Below are 18,731 nucleotides of genomic sequence, written 5' to 3' on the forward strand. Positions count from 1 at the left end.
GTCACTTCCAATTCGAAAGCGTCAATGTGTGATTTTGCCTCAAAATGTAAATATGAAATGAAGATTATGTAATGAATTTTATGAGACTGTCCAACACATTGTGAAAGAGAAGGCTTTCTGTTTGCTGCTCAGGACCAGTCACTTCCAATTCGAAAGCGTCAATGTGTGATTTTGCCTCAAAATGTAAATATGAAATGAAGATTATGTAATGAATTTTATGAGACTGTCCAACACATTGTGAAAGAGAAGGCTTTCTGTTTGCTGCTCAGGACCAGTCACTTCCAATTCGAAAGCGTCAATGTGTAATTTTGCCTCAAAATGTAAATATGAAATGTAGATTATGTAATGAATTTAATGAGACTGTCCAACACATTGTCAGTGGATGCCCAGCTTTGGCACAAACACAGGATCTTAAACGACATGATGGTGTAGCTCGATCATTTTTTTACCGTCTTCGCCATGCTTGTGGTTTTGACACAGAGGTCCACCCATGGTACGACCCGGAATATGTAGAGGGCGCCATGGAAAATGATAAATACAATTTTTTTTGGAATAGACCCATTTATAGCCTCAGACGTATCCGGACCAACAAACCTGATCTTGTCCTTTTTGATAAATCCAATGAAATCATTTATACCATTGAATTTTCTGTCCCTTTTGACAGTAATGTGATTAACAAGATTGAGGAAAAACATGGCAAATATGCAGACCTCGCTTTCGAAATGTCACTCTTGCATCCCAAGTACCAAGTTGTCCAACTCCCCATTGTTCTCGGTGCCTTAGGTTTGGTACCTCCCAATCTGTTGACTGACATTGGGAGAATACCCGGGTTTGCTACCAGGAATACAGCCCTTCTGACAATCTGGGTAATGCAGAAGGCTGCAGTGTTGGGGAGCCTTCACTTTCTCCGAAAAGTTCTGGGTGGGTTTGACTAGGCAGCGCTTCCTGAGAGAAGTCCAATTCGCTGTCTGGGATGCGTGTGGAGGGAGCAAGGGCCCTGAGCTGATGAAGAGCCCAACCAGCCTGACTGTGCCTTGATCACCCACGCCTCTTTGCTGCATTTTTAATTTTATCTGTAAATAATAATAATAATAATAATAATAAAAATAAGAGGCTATTTATATTCCGCATATTTTCACATCACTCAGGGGCATGCTCAAAGCGCTATTATTACACTCAAGAATCATTCTCACCTCCCTGGGGAGTATACAAACCAAAGCTGCCTGTTAGGCACCATCTCATCCTACTGGGTACCCATTCACTGCTGGGTGAAGAGAGGTACATTTCGAACAGTCACTTGCTCAAGGAGACACCACATGTGTTACATGTGCTTCAATGTGGGGCAGGACCGAAGCCTTAGAAACTCCTAGGAGCAAAACGCGCTCATCCATCTGAGAACTCTCCGCGACTGACATTGCTTAACTTAACCTGATTTGTGACCTGTGTGTTGTGCACAGGACCACGTGCCACCACTATGTAAAGCGTAGGTATCAGAATAATTCGTAATAATACATGACTCGGAATAATAACAAGTATATCGAAGAACAATTAGAGTTATTTCATCCTCATCGAAACTAATTATTTTTAGCTACCAAGCAAAACACCTCGCATAGAACAGTTTGAAACTTCTTTTAATAGTCGATGAGGCATTACGTATGATGTAAGTATATACATTAATAGAATGGTACATATGCAGGTGTTGTTTATACGTACTAGAACACATAATATGCATCTGTTATCGAAATATAGATTAGTGGAATAGTAAATATGCATCTGTTATCTGTGCATGCGGTACTATCGTAGTATCATGGGTATGTTACCATTAGATGCGGTCCCCCTGGCGTATATTATACATCTATTATTAGCAGATGCGGTCCAAGACTAATGATTGTGCATCTGTTATAGGTAGATGTCGATCTAGAGTTATCCGTTATACCCGTTAGATGCGGTACCAGAATTGTATATATGTGCATCTTTTATCAGTAAATACGGTGCAAGATAATACATATGCATCTGTTATAAGTAGATGCAGTACTAGAGTAGTGAATATATGCATCTATCATCAGCATATAGTTTACTATAATTTAAACTATCTGCTACCAGAAAATACATGCACCAATTCATTACAGAACGAAGAGCGTTCACAGCACATCTGTAATCAGTCAATATGACTTTCATTGAGCGTCATTATCAGTTGATATGGTACTAAGATAAATAAATTGCGCTTCGGTTATACGTCAATATGGTACTAAGAGTATTTTTTCGCTTTTCCTGTTTGTCAATATTGTACATATTATTGTCACCCAGAGCAGACACTGAGCTGCAATCAAACAGTACGGTAAAAGTAATCACTAGACTCCTGTTATCATTCAGTTCGGCGCTGTGATAACCCAGTTTACTTTTGTTGTCATTCAATCCTGCACTATGACTATTCTTCGTGCTTCTGTTATCATTCAGTCCTGCACTATGACCATTCATTTTACTTCTGTTATCATTCAGTCCTGCACTATGACCATTCATTTTACTTCTGTTATCATTCAGTCCTGCACTATGACCATTCATTTTACTTCTGTTATCATTCAGTCCTGCACTATGACCATTCATTTTACTTCTGTTATCATTCAGTCCTGCACTATGACCATTCATTTTACTTCTGTTATCATTCAGTCCTGCACTATGACCATTCATTTTACTTCTGTTATCATTCAGTCCTGCACTATGACCATTCATTTTACTTCTGTTATCATTCAGTCCTGCACTATGACCATTCATTTTACTTCTGTTATCATTCAGTCCTGCACTATGACCATTCATTTTACTTCTGTTATCATTCAGTCCTGCACTATGACCATTCATCGTTCTTCTGTTGTTCAATCCGTTACAATTGTCGTTGTCCGTACTTCTTTTGTTATTCCTTTAGGCACAATATCTATGGTCACTCACCGTACTTCTATTGTCACATCAATGAGTCACAATGGTCAGTCTAGTTCTTATCGCATCATTCAGTATGGCACTCAGGATACTATTGTGCTTTATCAGTCCAAACGTAACTTATCATAATTTTACTGTGTGGTGGTAAGGAAACTTCCTATATGTTGTTAAACAACACATATCAACAAGAACGGGCGCTGTGTTCCTTTCATTTCATATCATATCATCCTGTAAGAAAATCAGAAACCTTGTGTCGTTCTGTCTTTATCATGTATCATCCCAAACTAGCTTCAACAGGACTTATTGCTTGGGTGAGCTAAAGCGACATATCTAAGGAGACCATTGAGACGTCATCGTTACCATGACGTCAGAGTCAAATGACATCACTTATCTCTGTCTCTGAATCTGATCTACACCGCTTAATACTGTTTACAAACTGACAAAAATATGCAAGGGTGATTTTGGATGATAAATAGAATCTCACACTCGTGTCTTTTGATATTGAAAATATCGTCGCTAAAAGTTAAAAACATTTGCGTATTTCAGTAAAAGGCCGTTAGGTTATGGCGTTTAAAATACATCAACACGTTTATGCTCTAAAATACTGTTAATAACAAGTTCAGTTCGAGATCAATGTAATAAATAGCCAATGCCAGTGCAGCTGTCATGGGTTACCAACACAAAACAGATGTTACAAGGCCATTCAGCCTAGTTATGTTAACCAAGATGGTGATTTAGATTTAGTTGTAAATGCCATAGGATGTCGTGTTTGGTCGTACAATCTTGATCAGTCGTCTCTCGAGAACCAAGCTGTCTTTTGTTTAAAGTCGCGCGAGTGAATTAATGAGGCTCTGCGTTTTATATTATTGGTATTTTAACAATTTGTCTGACTAAGGGAGTACACATTTATTCCCGGATTACTCTAGACATCATTAAGCTGGTGATAAATACATTACGAAAGAGATTCGATAAAGTCACTGTTGAAATGGGTGACATTTTTCATAAATGGCAGAAATGGCATTACTTCTACAAGCCAATGTAGGTTTCAGCTAAAAATATTTCGTCTGCTAAAAAGATTCCTACAATTCTCGTCGGTTTCATAAAGTTCAGACAACGCATTATTTTTCTAAATTCAGAGACATCCAACAAAACGTATTGGCATCGGGAAAACATTAGTTGTCATGGTTACTGAGTTAATTTGATCTCTCTGCTCTGGTCATGATACTGGACACTGTAAACCACCGGTATCGCTGACCACAGAGTAGCACTGATCATCTCAACAGCGATACTCGTCATGTGATACCAGTCACGTGACACCTATTGCTCGTCCCTCTTCCAACACTGCAGCGAAGCGTTTGACTTGAAAAAAAATATCAAAATAACAAATTCAAAAAATATAAACTGGCACCCATACTATCAATTTACCGTAAAGAGAAATATATAATTCAGGTCGTTGAATGTGTCGTATGACTTGGCTGCAATGAATATTACATAATCATTTACACTGTTGCGTCATTAGAATGAAAACAACAGCAAGGAGGAATTATTGTTGTTATTATGATAGTTGTACTTAGGTTTAATAAATAAAATACATAGACATGCATTTTGTTATCGTATTTTATAATATACATATGAGTGGACAAAAAGCTAGATACTATACTAGCTAGATAGATATTACCATTCACTTTCTGTCCGAAATAAATAATACATTCAGTCCATTTCAGTTGGTTAAATTGTCTTAAAACTATGAAAAATAAATATACACTGAGTAGATATTATAGATAGCCCATGTTAACCTACCTCATCAAAATGTTTCTCTATTATGTTGATTTTTAGGCTAAACTGAACACACTAATGCTACTCAAACTCGTCAAGCAGAACGTGGCCCCTGGCACTCCAGATAGAGTGAAAACGAAATACGACACACGCTCGGCGTATCGATACGTACAAGTTCAGAAAGATATACTACAATAACATTACCAAGCAAAATAAAAGATATGGTATGTACTATTCTGTGTAACTGAGAAATCAAATGTGTCGCACCATATTTATTTTCGTATTCGATATTATTATCATTTTCATTTCCGTTTAATTTTAATTTTATCATGTTGTATATGCCATTGTTGTGCATTTTGAGATCATTAATGTTAACTGTTCTGGTAGTAGATGTTCGCACAGAAGTGAGTGAGGTTTTACGCTGTTTTTAGCAATATTCCAGCAATATCACAGAGGGGAACACCAGAAATGGGATTCACACATTGCGGACGCTTTAACCACAAGGTTATCTCTCCGGCTCCCTTTTCGCAAATTATTAATATTCTTCTGTTTACTTATTCACAGTGTAATCGCATCACATCACATCACTGATGATGATGATGATGATGATGACGACGACCACGACGATGATGACGGCGGCGACGACGATGACGACGATGACGATGATGATGACGTGTCCTATTTTCTTAGGTACTAGTAATACCTTCAGATTATGACTACACATAAGGAATAAGTTAATTCATTTTGTTAATGGTGCTATGTGAGTGGTATTAATTATACACGGTGTGTATGTTGCGATCATTTCCTTAATAATGTTTTCTTGTAGAACTTCTAAAGCACAAGATGTCACTTGTCTCCTACAGATCCCTGAGCACGTATTTCATAAAACAAACAGACAGACAAATGCCTTATTATAGTCTGCGTATATACAATACATGGAAATGTCATCAATATACACTTGTCACTCCTATGGGGTTATGAGAGACTTAAAATACATCAATAATCCTCAAAAGTATGAACACAATGATATTCATGAATGAATATGACGTTACAACACTAACTGTACAGAAGCCGTTGGCGTCGCAGTAAAATATGAAGCAGCTTTTGCCAGATTGTTTTATGATCAAAGTGTTGCTTAAAAGTAGGGATAGCTTTTCGTCATCTGCACACGATCAAAATTCTTTAATACGTCAAATCATTTCTTTAAAATGATGATATCAAACATAATCATAAATAGGACAGTCGAAAAGGCTTCCATACTTTAAATTCACATGCGACATTTGAACATTGACAGTGCGCTCAGTGTGCTTTGGACATTGGTGTTGACACATAGGATTCTGTACAAATATTCTCATTAATATGTATGTGCGTAGTTTATATTCACCGCCCCCATTCCATCCTTCATCCCATTCTCAACTCCAGCGATTTATATTCATCCCCTTTTCAACTCTAGGAATTAAGAGACTTGAAATTCTTTTAACACTCGTTGGGACCCTTGTATAAATAGTTTTGTTTAACCCTATATATAACTATTTACGGGATTGTATGTTACTTTAAATGATCGGCCAAGCTGTACTTTCTCGGAATGACCAAAACTCGATCCCTAATCGCCTGACCGATGTCTTGGCCGCATATGCTGTATCGTATAATGGTATAAGTAGACGCCATTGCAAGCTTGACAAAACTTCACTGTCATGAGACCAACAAATCGATAATGGCTTTTGGTGACGACGAAAGACAAGACAAGGTTAATCCTTGTTGAGACACATGCCAGCTGACTGTTTGTTAAAGTCGTGTACTTATTTATGAAAACTTTCAATTTCAACAACAACAACAACAACAACAAGAAGAAGATAGCCGGGGTCAAACAGTCCTATTTACAACACACAAACGTAAACACACACAACTATGACATATCAATAATTCATTTTTATGGCCAAATACATGAGATAAAGGGAGATAACTGCGTTACATCCATCCTCATTTTAACCCGTAATTAGCAATTGTCAATGTTTATTTATGCCTGTATCGTATTAATTGGTGGCTCTGATGCGCAAGCAGAATGATAAAGTGATACGGGGAGAATTTGTGAATCAGATGGGATGGACTCAGCGTACAATTATTCGTTTTATAGAATGAAAAGCTGTTGTCAGCAAACACATGGTGATCAATATCTACCTGGTCGATGTAGGTTACGATGGATATTGATTGTTACACAGATGTTAAATACAACGGATAAAACAATTGACCTATCTGTGCTTTCATTATCTGGGGCTAAGAGGATCATTATTTTTTCAATGTAACTAAACTACACTTGATAAAACTACGCTCTAACGCACGTCTGTTAATTCTTATATATTTGCAACATAATTATAAACATTTATTATCAATAGCGGAAAACTAAGTATTAGTAAACACACATAAAATAATATTTTTGACAGACTATCAAAAGATGGTTTTTTATACAGCTGAGTCATTTGGTGCAAATAAAGCTGATCTAAAAAATTCTGTTTGGCTTTCGTTCAAGCTCCTACACCTTTTATAACGCCCCTCTGACAAACTGGTCATTCAGAGCCATTACGCCTTATCCTTGCACTGTGTAAGATTGGTCAGCCGTAACATCCGGAGGTCAGTGAAGCGTCCGAACTTGTCCCCATTGAGACCCGAGTTCTCTTTCAAACGATTGTCTGTTGTGCTGGCTGCCATTTATGTTCAGTTTTCACTTTTAAGGATATAAAATGTTTCCGCGCCCTGTAGGCCAGTGTGATAGGGTCTTACACGTCGGTCGCCATGATTGAAACAGCTTTGCGAATGATTGTATTGTGAGGCACTGTTATGTTTTTATACTTTAAACAACAAACACTCGACAAACAATTTAAGAGGGCCTGTATGTTGTTTATTTCAATAATATTACCGTAGGATTAGGCTCGAATCTAAACATAATTATGTTCTAATTTTATTAAATTTAAGACTGAAACAAGTATAATTTTAATTTCATGAAACAAATTCATTTCGTTTTTTTTATGTAGTCAATAACGTGCCGATAAAAAAGTTAATATCAACTGCAGTATATTAAAGTTGTTTGTTTCTCGATCATAAAAATAAGTGTGATTAATATCAAGGCTTTGTCGATGAAGTCCTGAGTGAAATAGATGATTTTTGTTTATCGTTCCGATAACCTCAGTAAAATTATTTCAGACTGGTTGTCACGCGCGATGAAACTAGTAGAGCTAACTAGTCTTAAATATAACCTGTCTTATCGCAGACGGAAAATTATGTTGACAACGGAATTTTATACTGACTCACGGCTAGCAAATATTTATAAAGTATTATTTCATCAATATCAAGAAAACGATCGATTAAGTTATCAATCATAAAATGTACATGTGTATAACGGCACAATATATGGATATTTAATTGAAACAAACGTATTAAGTAATTTCCATACGTAATACAATTGGCTTGTCAAGTTTATTGTAATTGGCCCGTGTTTGGATTTATCGTGTAGGCATTGCGATATATAATATATCAACGACGGCAAAAATACTATGAATAAAATTGCTATTAATCTCACCGCCTCATATAAGCTTGACACGACATAATGGATGATTTAGCTACATAATAGTATAGTTCATATGTCATAGTTTAAAAAAACGGTTGATTGACATTGTTCATTTATTTTTATTTTTTTTAAATTACCATGTATTCAGTAGAGCTTGCAAGATGACGTGAAAATGCCAACTTCGGATAAAAATGTCTCAAACAATTTTTTAATCCAATTAAATTTTTGTATTCGGCATCTAAAGCCGGTAAGATGAGCCCGGATACAAATCGCATTTCAAACAAACCAGAATTCGGAAATATAATAACTTTAGGAAATTAAAGATGATAATAAGTTTCTAAAGAAAAAGGATTATTTTATAAAATCCGTTTGTTTATATTTTAAAGCGAATTTCAAATTGGAAAAATGCAGTTTTTGATACACCGTTACATTTATATATTGTTATTTTGTTTATAAAAAAATAATACACTCAGCAAACACATATATATATATATTAATAACCGCTCATTGTTACTTGTCAACGTATGATCGAAATATATACAATATTGAAGGAATGAAACAAACAAAACAGTTTTTCATTGATACAATGCATCCGCGTAAACAATAACATTATGTTCGCCCTCCGTGCGAGTGAAAGCCTGACCCACGCAGGTCAGCTGTGACTGTGTTGTTGCTTGTACGAGTCATGGTTGACTCTCACTGGCCGGGGCAAGAATTTGGGCCATGCACGATCACTCCCACAATCTCTTACTTGTGCCAGTCGTGTCTAACGCTACCCCTGAGGTCGCAACGAATTCCCACTCGCGCTATCCTCCGGTTATATTTTTAACTGTTAGCCCGTGGTATTACTCCCCCCACCTCCTACTCGCCTCGCGTGAACTCTACATGCCCTCTTGATGCTGACCAGTCCGCGATATGCAATGCTCGGTTATATGGAGAGCGTAATGTAAACATACAATGACACTGATATATAGTCATCTCATATCAAACAGTCATAAACGTGTATACAGTTATGCTGCAAGGAAACGCGAATCAACGAGTACGTCAATCGCTCGGTCAGTCACGTCCGGCCTGGCCTGGCCTGGTCAGAGCATGCGAAATCGCCACTGACCGTTGTGACAACATGAAGTAAATAACCTGGTGAAATAAACACAGCGGTCATAGCAGTCGCCTGTACTAATCACAGGACAAACTTCACACGCTCATCTTTTCTCGATAATTCATCACCACTCCCATCCTGGCTTTTAATTGCGCAATACAAATAGAAACGATAAGTGTTTTCGATCTCCGCAATGTAATAGGGTCACTTCTCTGAAGTCCAAAACGAGGCTGTCACCTTTTGGCCTGTAATGCAACCACTCTGTCCTTACGCAACCTTGAAGTGCGGGACCCGTCAGCCAATGAGCGCCCTGCCCGTGATGTCAGCGCGGTTCGGCTGGACATGCCTCGTTCCGAGGAGGCCAACCCGATTGGTTAGCTAATTTTGGATTACGTGATCTTCACTGAGGGCGATTTGCGATTTGCATACATGGTACACCCTCGCGTCATTTGGGGTCAGAGAGCCAACGATAATGGACCTGTGTTCACGTACATTACACCACATTGTATGGCTAACATTTCATGGCTGTTTGTGACGGAGCGATCCGGCGAAGAGAGGCCAGCGGCTAACAAAGGTATGATACAGTATTTGTTGTGATACAATCAGTCTGGTCTATGGGCAAGCGGCCAGCGCTGTCGACTAAAGTACACATCAAGTGACCCTCGTCCTGAGCGTTGCGCACGGTACAGTTATATAGCTTACATAGGCTCTCATCCTGGTACGTAACAACCGTTCAATATCTATGTTTTCATTGCCCTGTTTTCAGTCAGCCTTCAGCCATGTGTTAGTGTTTATCGTCTTTCCACGATGTTAATTGTGGGAAAATCCTCATATTCATTGATCGATGCTATGCGAAAACTATGGCCTACAACCGCAGAGAACAGTGACATATTCCTCATTACATAGTGTTGTATCTCGCCCACATTCCTGTTCTTAGTCCCGAATAAAGGCAGCTTTATCAGTGCGTCATGGACTGGTGAGAGAGAGAGAGAGGGGTTTGTGAATTGAAAGGTATCGCGATAGGCGAGAGTTGTGTCGTGCTTACTACGTACTGGTGTTTGAGTGTTTCACTATCTCGCTATGTTTTGGTTACAGCGTGAAGGCCACGGAGTTGTGTACATGGCTGTTTGCCAATAGGGGAGTGCAGGGGGAGATGGCGGAGTGCGGGAATGATGCTAGTACGGAGGAAACTATATCGCAAGCATCACATAGACACACCACCAACGGACACTCCCACGGAAGTAACGGTGTCACTGATAGAGGGACATTTTCGAAGGAGAGAAACATGGGAGGAGAGGACGAGAAGAAGACAGTCGTGCAGGATATTCCTTTGGATTTTTCTGTGAAAAGGAAAAGTGTTGAGTCGATCTCAGAAAGTCTGACAGACGATTCTCAAGTGTCGTCAGTGAGCCCACCAGCTAGTCATGGGTCTCAGGAATCATACCCTGAACATAAATCCAACGAAACTACCTCCAATGGTTCCAGTCGGTCCTCGGACCCAATTGGTGACCCCCGGGCATCTTTACCGCTGTCCCCCAACTCCCTACCCATGGGTCTTGTCCCGGGGATGGGATCAGGCTTCGTGCCTAATGGACACTTGCCCAATATGCCTGGCTTCATGGACCAAAGACTATTGCACGGGAATAAGAATTCTCGCCCGTTCAAAGCCTACCCCAAGGAAGCATTATCAATGCCATTGGGGTATTACGGGATGGCAGGGATGCCGCCTATGCCTCAAATTGACGGACAAGCCTTGCAGGGGCTCAATTTGAGTTCGGACGAAATTATGAACATATATCAACAACAACTTCAGGTGCTTCGTGAACGAGATAAACAACTTTTAACCATGGCAAAACAACACATGCGCGTGGAAACAACGAGCCCGACACGTACGGGCGCCAGCAGCAGCGGCAGCAGCAACAACGGAACAACGATGTCGCCGCCTTTGCCAAATTGCGTGTCCCCCCAACCCCGCCTCCCCCCTCCTTCTAGCCGCCCAAGCCCCATGGTCTCGAGTACCTCCGCCCTCACAGCGGCAGGGCGCAAGCGGCCAAGGTCCTTACCAGATGAACAAAAGGATTCTGCATATTGGGAAAGAAGAAGAAAAAACAATGATGCTGCAAAACGGTCCCGGGATGCCAGGCGTGCAAAAGAAGACGAAATTGCAATCCGTGCTGCACTCTTGGAGCAAGAAAACCTCAAACTCCGAGTGGAGGTGGCAGCACTGAAAACAGAGACGGCCCGACTTCGGTGTATGTTGTATAACAGCTAGTGGATTTCTTGACCACCGGTCAGCAGCCTATCTACCTCAGCAATGGACACAGGTTCGTCAGTCTACTACCTCAGTCCCTGTCTCGCTTTCTATCCTACATGTTGCAGGGGTTTAATGGACATGTTGTTTGCCAATTATATGCAAATGTCTTATGTGTTTAGTCATTGCTGTACGTTAAGGAAACTCCCGTCAAGAACATGCACCGTGCTTGGGATATGCTGTGGGGTCGTGTTTACAACAGCCATCTATCCATTCATACCCTGCTGTACGAGCCGCTGAGCACTACCGGTCACGTGACCTCTCAGCTGTTCATTCATGTGTGTATGCTTCAAGACTTGACATGCCCTCTCCTGAGGTAGGTTCGTCGACGGGCTGGAACACCCACTCCGATACGGGTCACGTCACTGTGCTGCCGGCCGTTTGGGCACGTTGTTGTCATTACATGTACATATAATGCATTACTATATACAATTCTCAGGGACTGCTAGGCTGCTCCGTGTTAAATACTCCAGCTGTCAAGCGCATCCTCAAAACCACACCCGTATATTATCCCCAACCTCAAGTGCAACTCGTAAGAGCTAGTACGGTTCATATAATCTTGTTTTACTTGACACGGGATTGAGTCACAATCAATACGAAATAGGGCGCAACACGCAACACAAAAACCTCAACCCATCCCTTCCTCACCCCCATTCAACCGGCAGGTTCATCCGGTTCGGAGAATTATCTTCCCCGGGTGCACCCGAGTGCATCCAGAACGCTTAAAATGTTAATAAGTTCGGCTTGATAGATCCATGATTGTTGAGGCCTGGTAATCTAATCGACAGGTGTAGCGGAAGAGATCGACTTGGACCAGCTTTTATCATTGATTTGGAATTTGATGTCTCTGCTAAAACACCGACCCATTGTTTGTTCCTATTTGTTATGCACAGAGATGTTCATTGTGAGCCATTATTTATGCCATATTACTTACTACAAGTTGTTTAATTGTGTTGTCGTGTCCCCTGTGCCCACGCGCCTATTCAAAGTTCGTCGTCTTAATGTCACAGATTAGTTCGTATTTTATACCAGATCAAGTTCTCCAAAACCTTTGAGTGTTGTGAAAATTGAATTAGTGCTCAAGATCTCGGTGTAGGTTAAGGTGAAATTGGATTCAGTCTCACCTGAAGTGCTATTTTCCCGAATCGAGAAAAGTGTTCATTGATAGGTTCCATAGTAAGTGCTAAGCTCCTCTTTTTTATGGATCCCTGTTGCTATGTGTATTGAGTGCTGTTGAATCTATTAGTGCTAATCGATTGTGTATTTTGCTGGTGTAACCAATCGCAGAAATATGTAGGACTTTCCCACACTGTCTTGTATCATAAACAGCTGATTATTGCACACGTGATTAAGTCCTACGAATTCATGTGATTTCTAATACGCCCTTATGACATGTTTAGTGCTTTGCGTAATAACCACGCCATTCTCCCAGCATTGGCCTTTCCCCGACCAGACAAATCATAGGAGTTTTTAACACGGAGTAGTTTATCAAGGTTTTGCATTACGGTGGGAATGAGTGCGAAATGTTAGTATGTTATTGCCGAATAACTATGTTGGCTGGCGACCAGAGATCCTTTTGTTCATATAGACCTTGATTATTGACGTCATGATTATTGACGATACGGGTGTATTTTATTACGATGTTCTCAGTGCTCAACTACGGAAGCAAGACGGCACCTTGCCCACTTCCAAGTTCCAATCTAATATTCATAATTGTACACAATTCACGGTCTCATGAAGGATGTGTTTTTAACTCAGGGTTCATATCCGAAATAAATGATGTTGGATGAATTCGGATAGATGGTGGTATATTTGTGTGCATACGAATAGATTGTGTTAGAAGCAGCCAATACCCTGTCTTCAGATCTGAACTGAGTGGTACTGTTAGGTCAAAGATGGTACTTGTGTTTCAAGTAACATGTAATTAATAGATTTTTTAAATATCAATTTTAATGAGTGTTCTTGACGACCAGCTACAGATGTGATAATATTTTCCAAGTCGCAAGAAAAAGCACGAATTGACTTTGTTACTCGAAACACAAGTATTTTGGGTTCTTTGATGAAAAAGATATTGCAACTTTACTTTAGATTAACAGTGTTGTATTTATCGTAGATTTTGTTGTGTAGGTCGTTGAGGTAGCTCTCTTTGTTTATGTTTGTGTTTTTATGATTGAACTGTTGCTATTTGAACGAGCGGGTGTTTTAAGTACATGCATATGTATGTATGATTGTTTTTTTCGGTGTTTCATTGTACTTTGTCATGAACTGATGACTTGTGCTTTTTTTTGTAAACCCTTCATAAACGTTGCCACACGTTTGAATTCACCAAGGGTTGTGAGGAATGGTATTACGGGTAGATGAATGCATTTTATTCAAAAAATGTCACATTAAGCCACACTCACAGAACGCGGTGAACTAGATAAAAAAACATCGTTTTGCTCCAACTCAGAAACACCCATCCTTACGTTTCACAAGGTATACCTGGTTGGTTTAAATCAGCAGCTGCGTCATCAGTTGTGAATATATGGCAAGAATTGAAAAGCATAACAATTAATGGTCTTCATACTGAAAAGGCCATGTAACACGCTATGCCTTCTGGCCATCATAAAATCGTTATTCTGAAACACAGAAGATAAACTTCGTCATTAGAGAATATGCCCCGGGGGGTCGTCGTTAGGACGATTCCCCCTCCACATCGATTGTAACAATGATAAACCTCAGGGATGATACATCGCATTTATCTCTGGATTGGATTGAAACATAATAAACAGCCTTTTTTCGGGGGCGCTGGGTACACTCAGGCGCTTTTATTCAATGTCGTACAAACGGTAAAATGCGCCATGGAAAACACCGATATCAACAGATTCGAGAGATTATTTCTTTCTATTTTTGCACAAACTATTCCTTTAGAACTCAATCTTTTGACGATGACAAATCATGTTTCCCGAACTTCGGTCTTTTACAGCAATTCACATTGTTAGCATGTGGGTACGTATTGAACAAATCCCCTTCAACTATTTTCTGAAAAGGAGATGCTATTTTGTATACAATTTGATTACTGATTTACCAGCATTCATGAGACCAATCACACCAAGGGGCCTGGGCTAGTTAGTGTGTTTGTGTAATTGTAGTACTATTTTATTGTAATAGTTATTTTATATGTGTCACTGCCAATTTGGGCATTTGCCTTTGTTAAATCAGTGTAGTAGCATTCGTCGGCTCTGCAGTTGTAATAGGTTGTCTAACAGACAGCTTCTTTCGTACACACTATCTACCTCACGACTACCCCCATGGGCAGCTGGTGTTGGGGGCTTTCAAAGTAATATTGTTAATCCACCTGCTGTCCATGGGAATGTCTCACAGTCCCAATGTCTGCTCGCTCGCTCCATTTTGTTCTCAGGGAATTACATCATATGTCATGTTGCTATGTATATTATCATCGTATGTATTCACTCGCACGAAGGGCGTGAGAATTATATACTATTGTGTTTAATATGTATGCATTGAATGTATATTGCACTGTCACTTTGAATTTTAAGGTTACTACTTGTTTTGTACATTTTCTAAAAAATATCCATGTTTCAAGTTATTGTCATTAACGTTATGGATTTATTGATGACCTGCACCATGCTGGTTTGTTTTATAAATTTCATTACATAAGAAACCATTTCCTACGTTACCCTAGAAACCAGTTCGGTTTGCACGTTGTGATGGCCTGTTTTGGTAATTTCAATGTAGGACACTTAATATCCATCACAAACGCAAAAAAAGTCCACACTTATCTGTTTGAAATGCATTTGGCTGAAAGCATTCCACGTCAAACGCAGTGGTATTAGTTGCATTTTTTAAGATCTTCACTGACCAATGAAGGGGCGTATTGTGTTTGAAGTTAATAAGGTGTCGTTTGGAAACGACTCTCGTAAACAGCTGAGAAACGAAGCTTCGGGGCATGGTGATCATACGATCGGTTACGAGAAGTAAATATTCACCACACATCTCCATCTTTTGAATAATATATGCTGGCAATGTCTTACGTCTTCATCTTTGGATGTTACAGGTGAAATCGATTTACCTATGATTTATGTGATTTGTTCAACAAGTAGCATAATTCGAATTTTAATTTGAGAATAATATGGCGTTGTATTGACTATTTTCAATCCATGTTAATGTGTGAGTTTTGAAACACTAGAGAACTGAACGCATGTGTTGAAAAAAATCAATGTTATCAGGTGTGACTACCAACATGTGTCGTATTTTGCGGTCATGGATGTTAAGTGTTGCACTATTGGCTATATATTATGTGTCAGTCAGCGGTTTATTTTTAAATAGTGAATATGAAAACCTGATTGTTTGAAACGTTGATATATAGCAGAATAGTTTAAATAGAACTTCAATCGCATTAGTGCTATATCAGTTGATATGCCAATGTCGTGCTAAAATGTTTTGTCTTATTTAATGTTCAACTATTTTGTGGACATTCAGCATGGTGTTTGTCTGTGTCAATACAGTGCTCAAAGTGTTGTATATTGCGCTAGTTTCTACTGTTTGTGTAACTATTACATCACTTTATGTCATACAAAAATGGTGCATTTCTGACCGAAAGCCGTTTCATAGAAATCCACTAGTGTATCACCATATTGTGGCCCAGTTCATTATGTGAATTAGTTGTACCCTGAAGGGTAACAGAAAGCTTCATGTCAAGTGCTATTTTTGTCTAGGAATTTTTAGTGTATATGTGGTATGAATCATTTGAGTGCTTCAAGGCCATTGGTGCATATCCTTATCCTTTGATAAATGGCTTATGAGTCTAACATACTTCATGAAACCAAACAGTTTCTGTTGACTAAGGAAGGATACATTCTTCTTCTAAAAATCCAAATGATTTAAGATTGTTCAATGTAGCATTTTCCGCTGTCATCGAAATCAACACAGTTATGTTTTTGGTATTTGAGTACTTTTATTCGATGTTTTCATTCAATTTTGAAACTAAAAGATGTTTTCGGAATTGGTAGTGAGTTGTGTTTACGCAGTAATTAGCGTAAAGGCGTAATGATAATATATTCTTTGTATTCAGTTTGAATTTGCCTGACATGTTATCATTTACTTTAGAAGCAGAAATGGTGTACGCATTGGAAAACCTTTTTAAATCATACGAACTCAAAAGAAATGTTTATGGGTTAAGATTATTTAAATAGACTTCACATTAATACTTTTTTCCGACGAAAACGGGTTTATTGTCACTGTTTACAGTAGATTAGACATTGTATATTTTCATCTCCCTGACATTGGGTTGCATGTTCATAAATCACACCAGACAGGCGATATGCCTGTGCGTTCAGCGTTCATGAGCCCAAATTATATCTGGTCCTATTTATAGTACCACGTGATGTGCACACTCTACGGAAGTGACGCAACGCTATGGGTGACATTGCAGATTTAATAACAGTTTGCGTGGCTGTCATGCATCTTTAACCATACAGTTATTGAGAAGATCTTTTGAGCGAAAATTATATTTTATTTTAGTCTATAATGTGTAATTGTAACCACTTCGTTTTACTTTAAATTGTTCTAGTTTCTTTACTGTTAGATTAATTTAGTTTCATATGCAAGCTCGCAATTGAGCGCCACAATGTGATCCTGGAGTGAAGAGATGGGGGCACTTGTTTGTGAAATGTAGTGTACATTTTATATTCCCAAAAGTATATTTTTGATGTATTGGGGAAAATGTGCACATACTTTCAATTCAATGCTATATTCCTGATATTGTTATTTTTCATACGATATTTGCGTGGATGTGTTGTATGGTGACTAAAAATAATAATATTTACCTTCTTGATAATATTATTACCAAAGTACATGTCAATTGGTCGAATAAAAACGACCATAGCTTCATTCATTGACTTTCAACAATCATCGTATCCAAAATCGTATAACCTTGATCAGGGACGACGAGTGATGTCGTTCAGCCCTTATCGAGATTAGCTTATTATTGACTCACGGTTTGTTTCTATTTACTCCGAGTAGCTGTCGAGCTGTCTCAAAGGTATTTATCACGAGAAGCCTTTTTATTTCCATCGATTATTCAAACCTGTACATTTCAGTGCTGTTCATTCATATACGGCATTTCATTACATTTCATGCTCAGGAAAGAACAATCAAAATTATAGTCACATCAACATTCGCTTTCTCAAATTTGTTGATCTTATCAGTAAGAAGGTAAACAAATTTCGTTAATCTACTTCGTTGCTCATCGACGGCAACGCCCATAACGGTTCGTCTTTCATGTCCACATTCTACTCCTGTTGATCAAAATGTGATTGTTGCGGGTGAATGGTCATATCATAATATGCATGCCTTGTCGGTCCATCTACCTCGTTAACATATCCATTCCCGTAAGTATTCGGTAATGTCCGTTACATAACGGAAACAACCGAAGTGTTCCGAATGGGAACTCGAGTGCCTGTTCTCCAAGGCACCCATCTCTTCACTTGTAATATTATATGCGAGTCTGCGGTCCCTATGTAGCATTCTGATATTGATGAGCGGGTATGTTTGTCGGGTAACCATCAGCGGGTTTTTTAACCTACCTCACTTTCTCAAAACTCTCACATATATATAGAGTATTGTTATTTATGGAGAATGTTTCGCCATGAAGCGAATTTTATTAAAATCTGTAACACGTTAATCTATGTTTGTTTTTCTTTGTCAATATCTTTGATTTATTATACATGATTTTAACAACACTGGAGTACAATTGTACACAATGGGTCGAAGCTGCCACCCAAAACACTTCCGTCTTCAAAATCTGAAATGTTTTGCCGAGGGATGGGTTTGTAAACCGCCCAAGAGTCGTGAGAGAGTAATCCTCTTAAGTGGTCCCCTCAACCATGGCGATTATTGTACATGTATATTTAAGCAGGAGAAATGAGCGAGGTATTCGGCTGATCGATAGCCAAATGGGAAAATTCGCTTTAAAGACATTTCTATCTCGTCTTGAGAAATATCTCTGTCGTTAACGCCATTGTGAATTATGGAAATGATTTGGCCACGGC

At 39.0% G+C, this 18,731-nt stretch overlaps 1 protein-coding gene across 2 annotated transcripts; it reads left to right on the plus strand.

Annotated features, from left to right (window-relative positions):
• The first annotated feature begins 9,664 nt into the window (after positions 1 to 9,664).
• On the plus strand, positions 9,665 to 18,364 carry LOC124144788. 2 transcript variants are annotated; one of them, XM_046514350.2, is made up of 2 exons: positions 9,665 to 9,942; positions 10,464 to 18,364. In XM_046514350.2, the coding sequence occupies exon 2, from the start codon at positions 10,522 to 10,524 to the stop codon at positions 11,638 to 11,640; it is 1,119 nt and encodes a 372-aa protein (XP_046370306.1). In that variant the 5' UTR covers positions 9,665 to 9,942; positions 10,464 to 10,521; the 3' UTR covers positions 11,641 to 18,364. The 2 variants fall into 2 exon arrangements, with proteins under 2 accessions (XP_046370306.1, XP_046370315.1); XM_046514359.2 differs by lacking the exon at positions 9,665 to 9,942 and adding an exon at positions 9,965 to 10,086.
• The last annotated feature ends 367 nt before the right edge of the window (positions 18,365 to 18,731 follow it).

Source organism: Haliotis rufescens, unplaced genomic scaffold (genome assembly GCF_023055435.1).
Source record: "Haliotis rufescens isolate VD_foot unplaced genomic scaffold, xgHalRufe1.0.p SCAF_3, whole genome shotgun sequence".
Classification (NCBI taxonomy): Eukaryota; Metazoa; Mollusca; class Gastropoda; order Lepetellida; family Haliotidae; genus Haliotis; species Haliotis rufescens.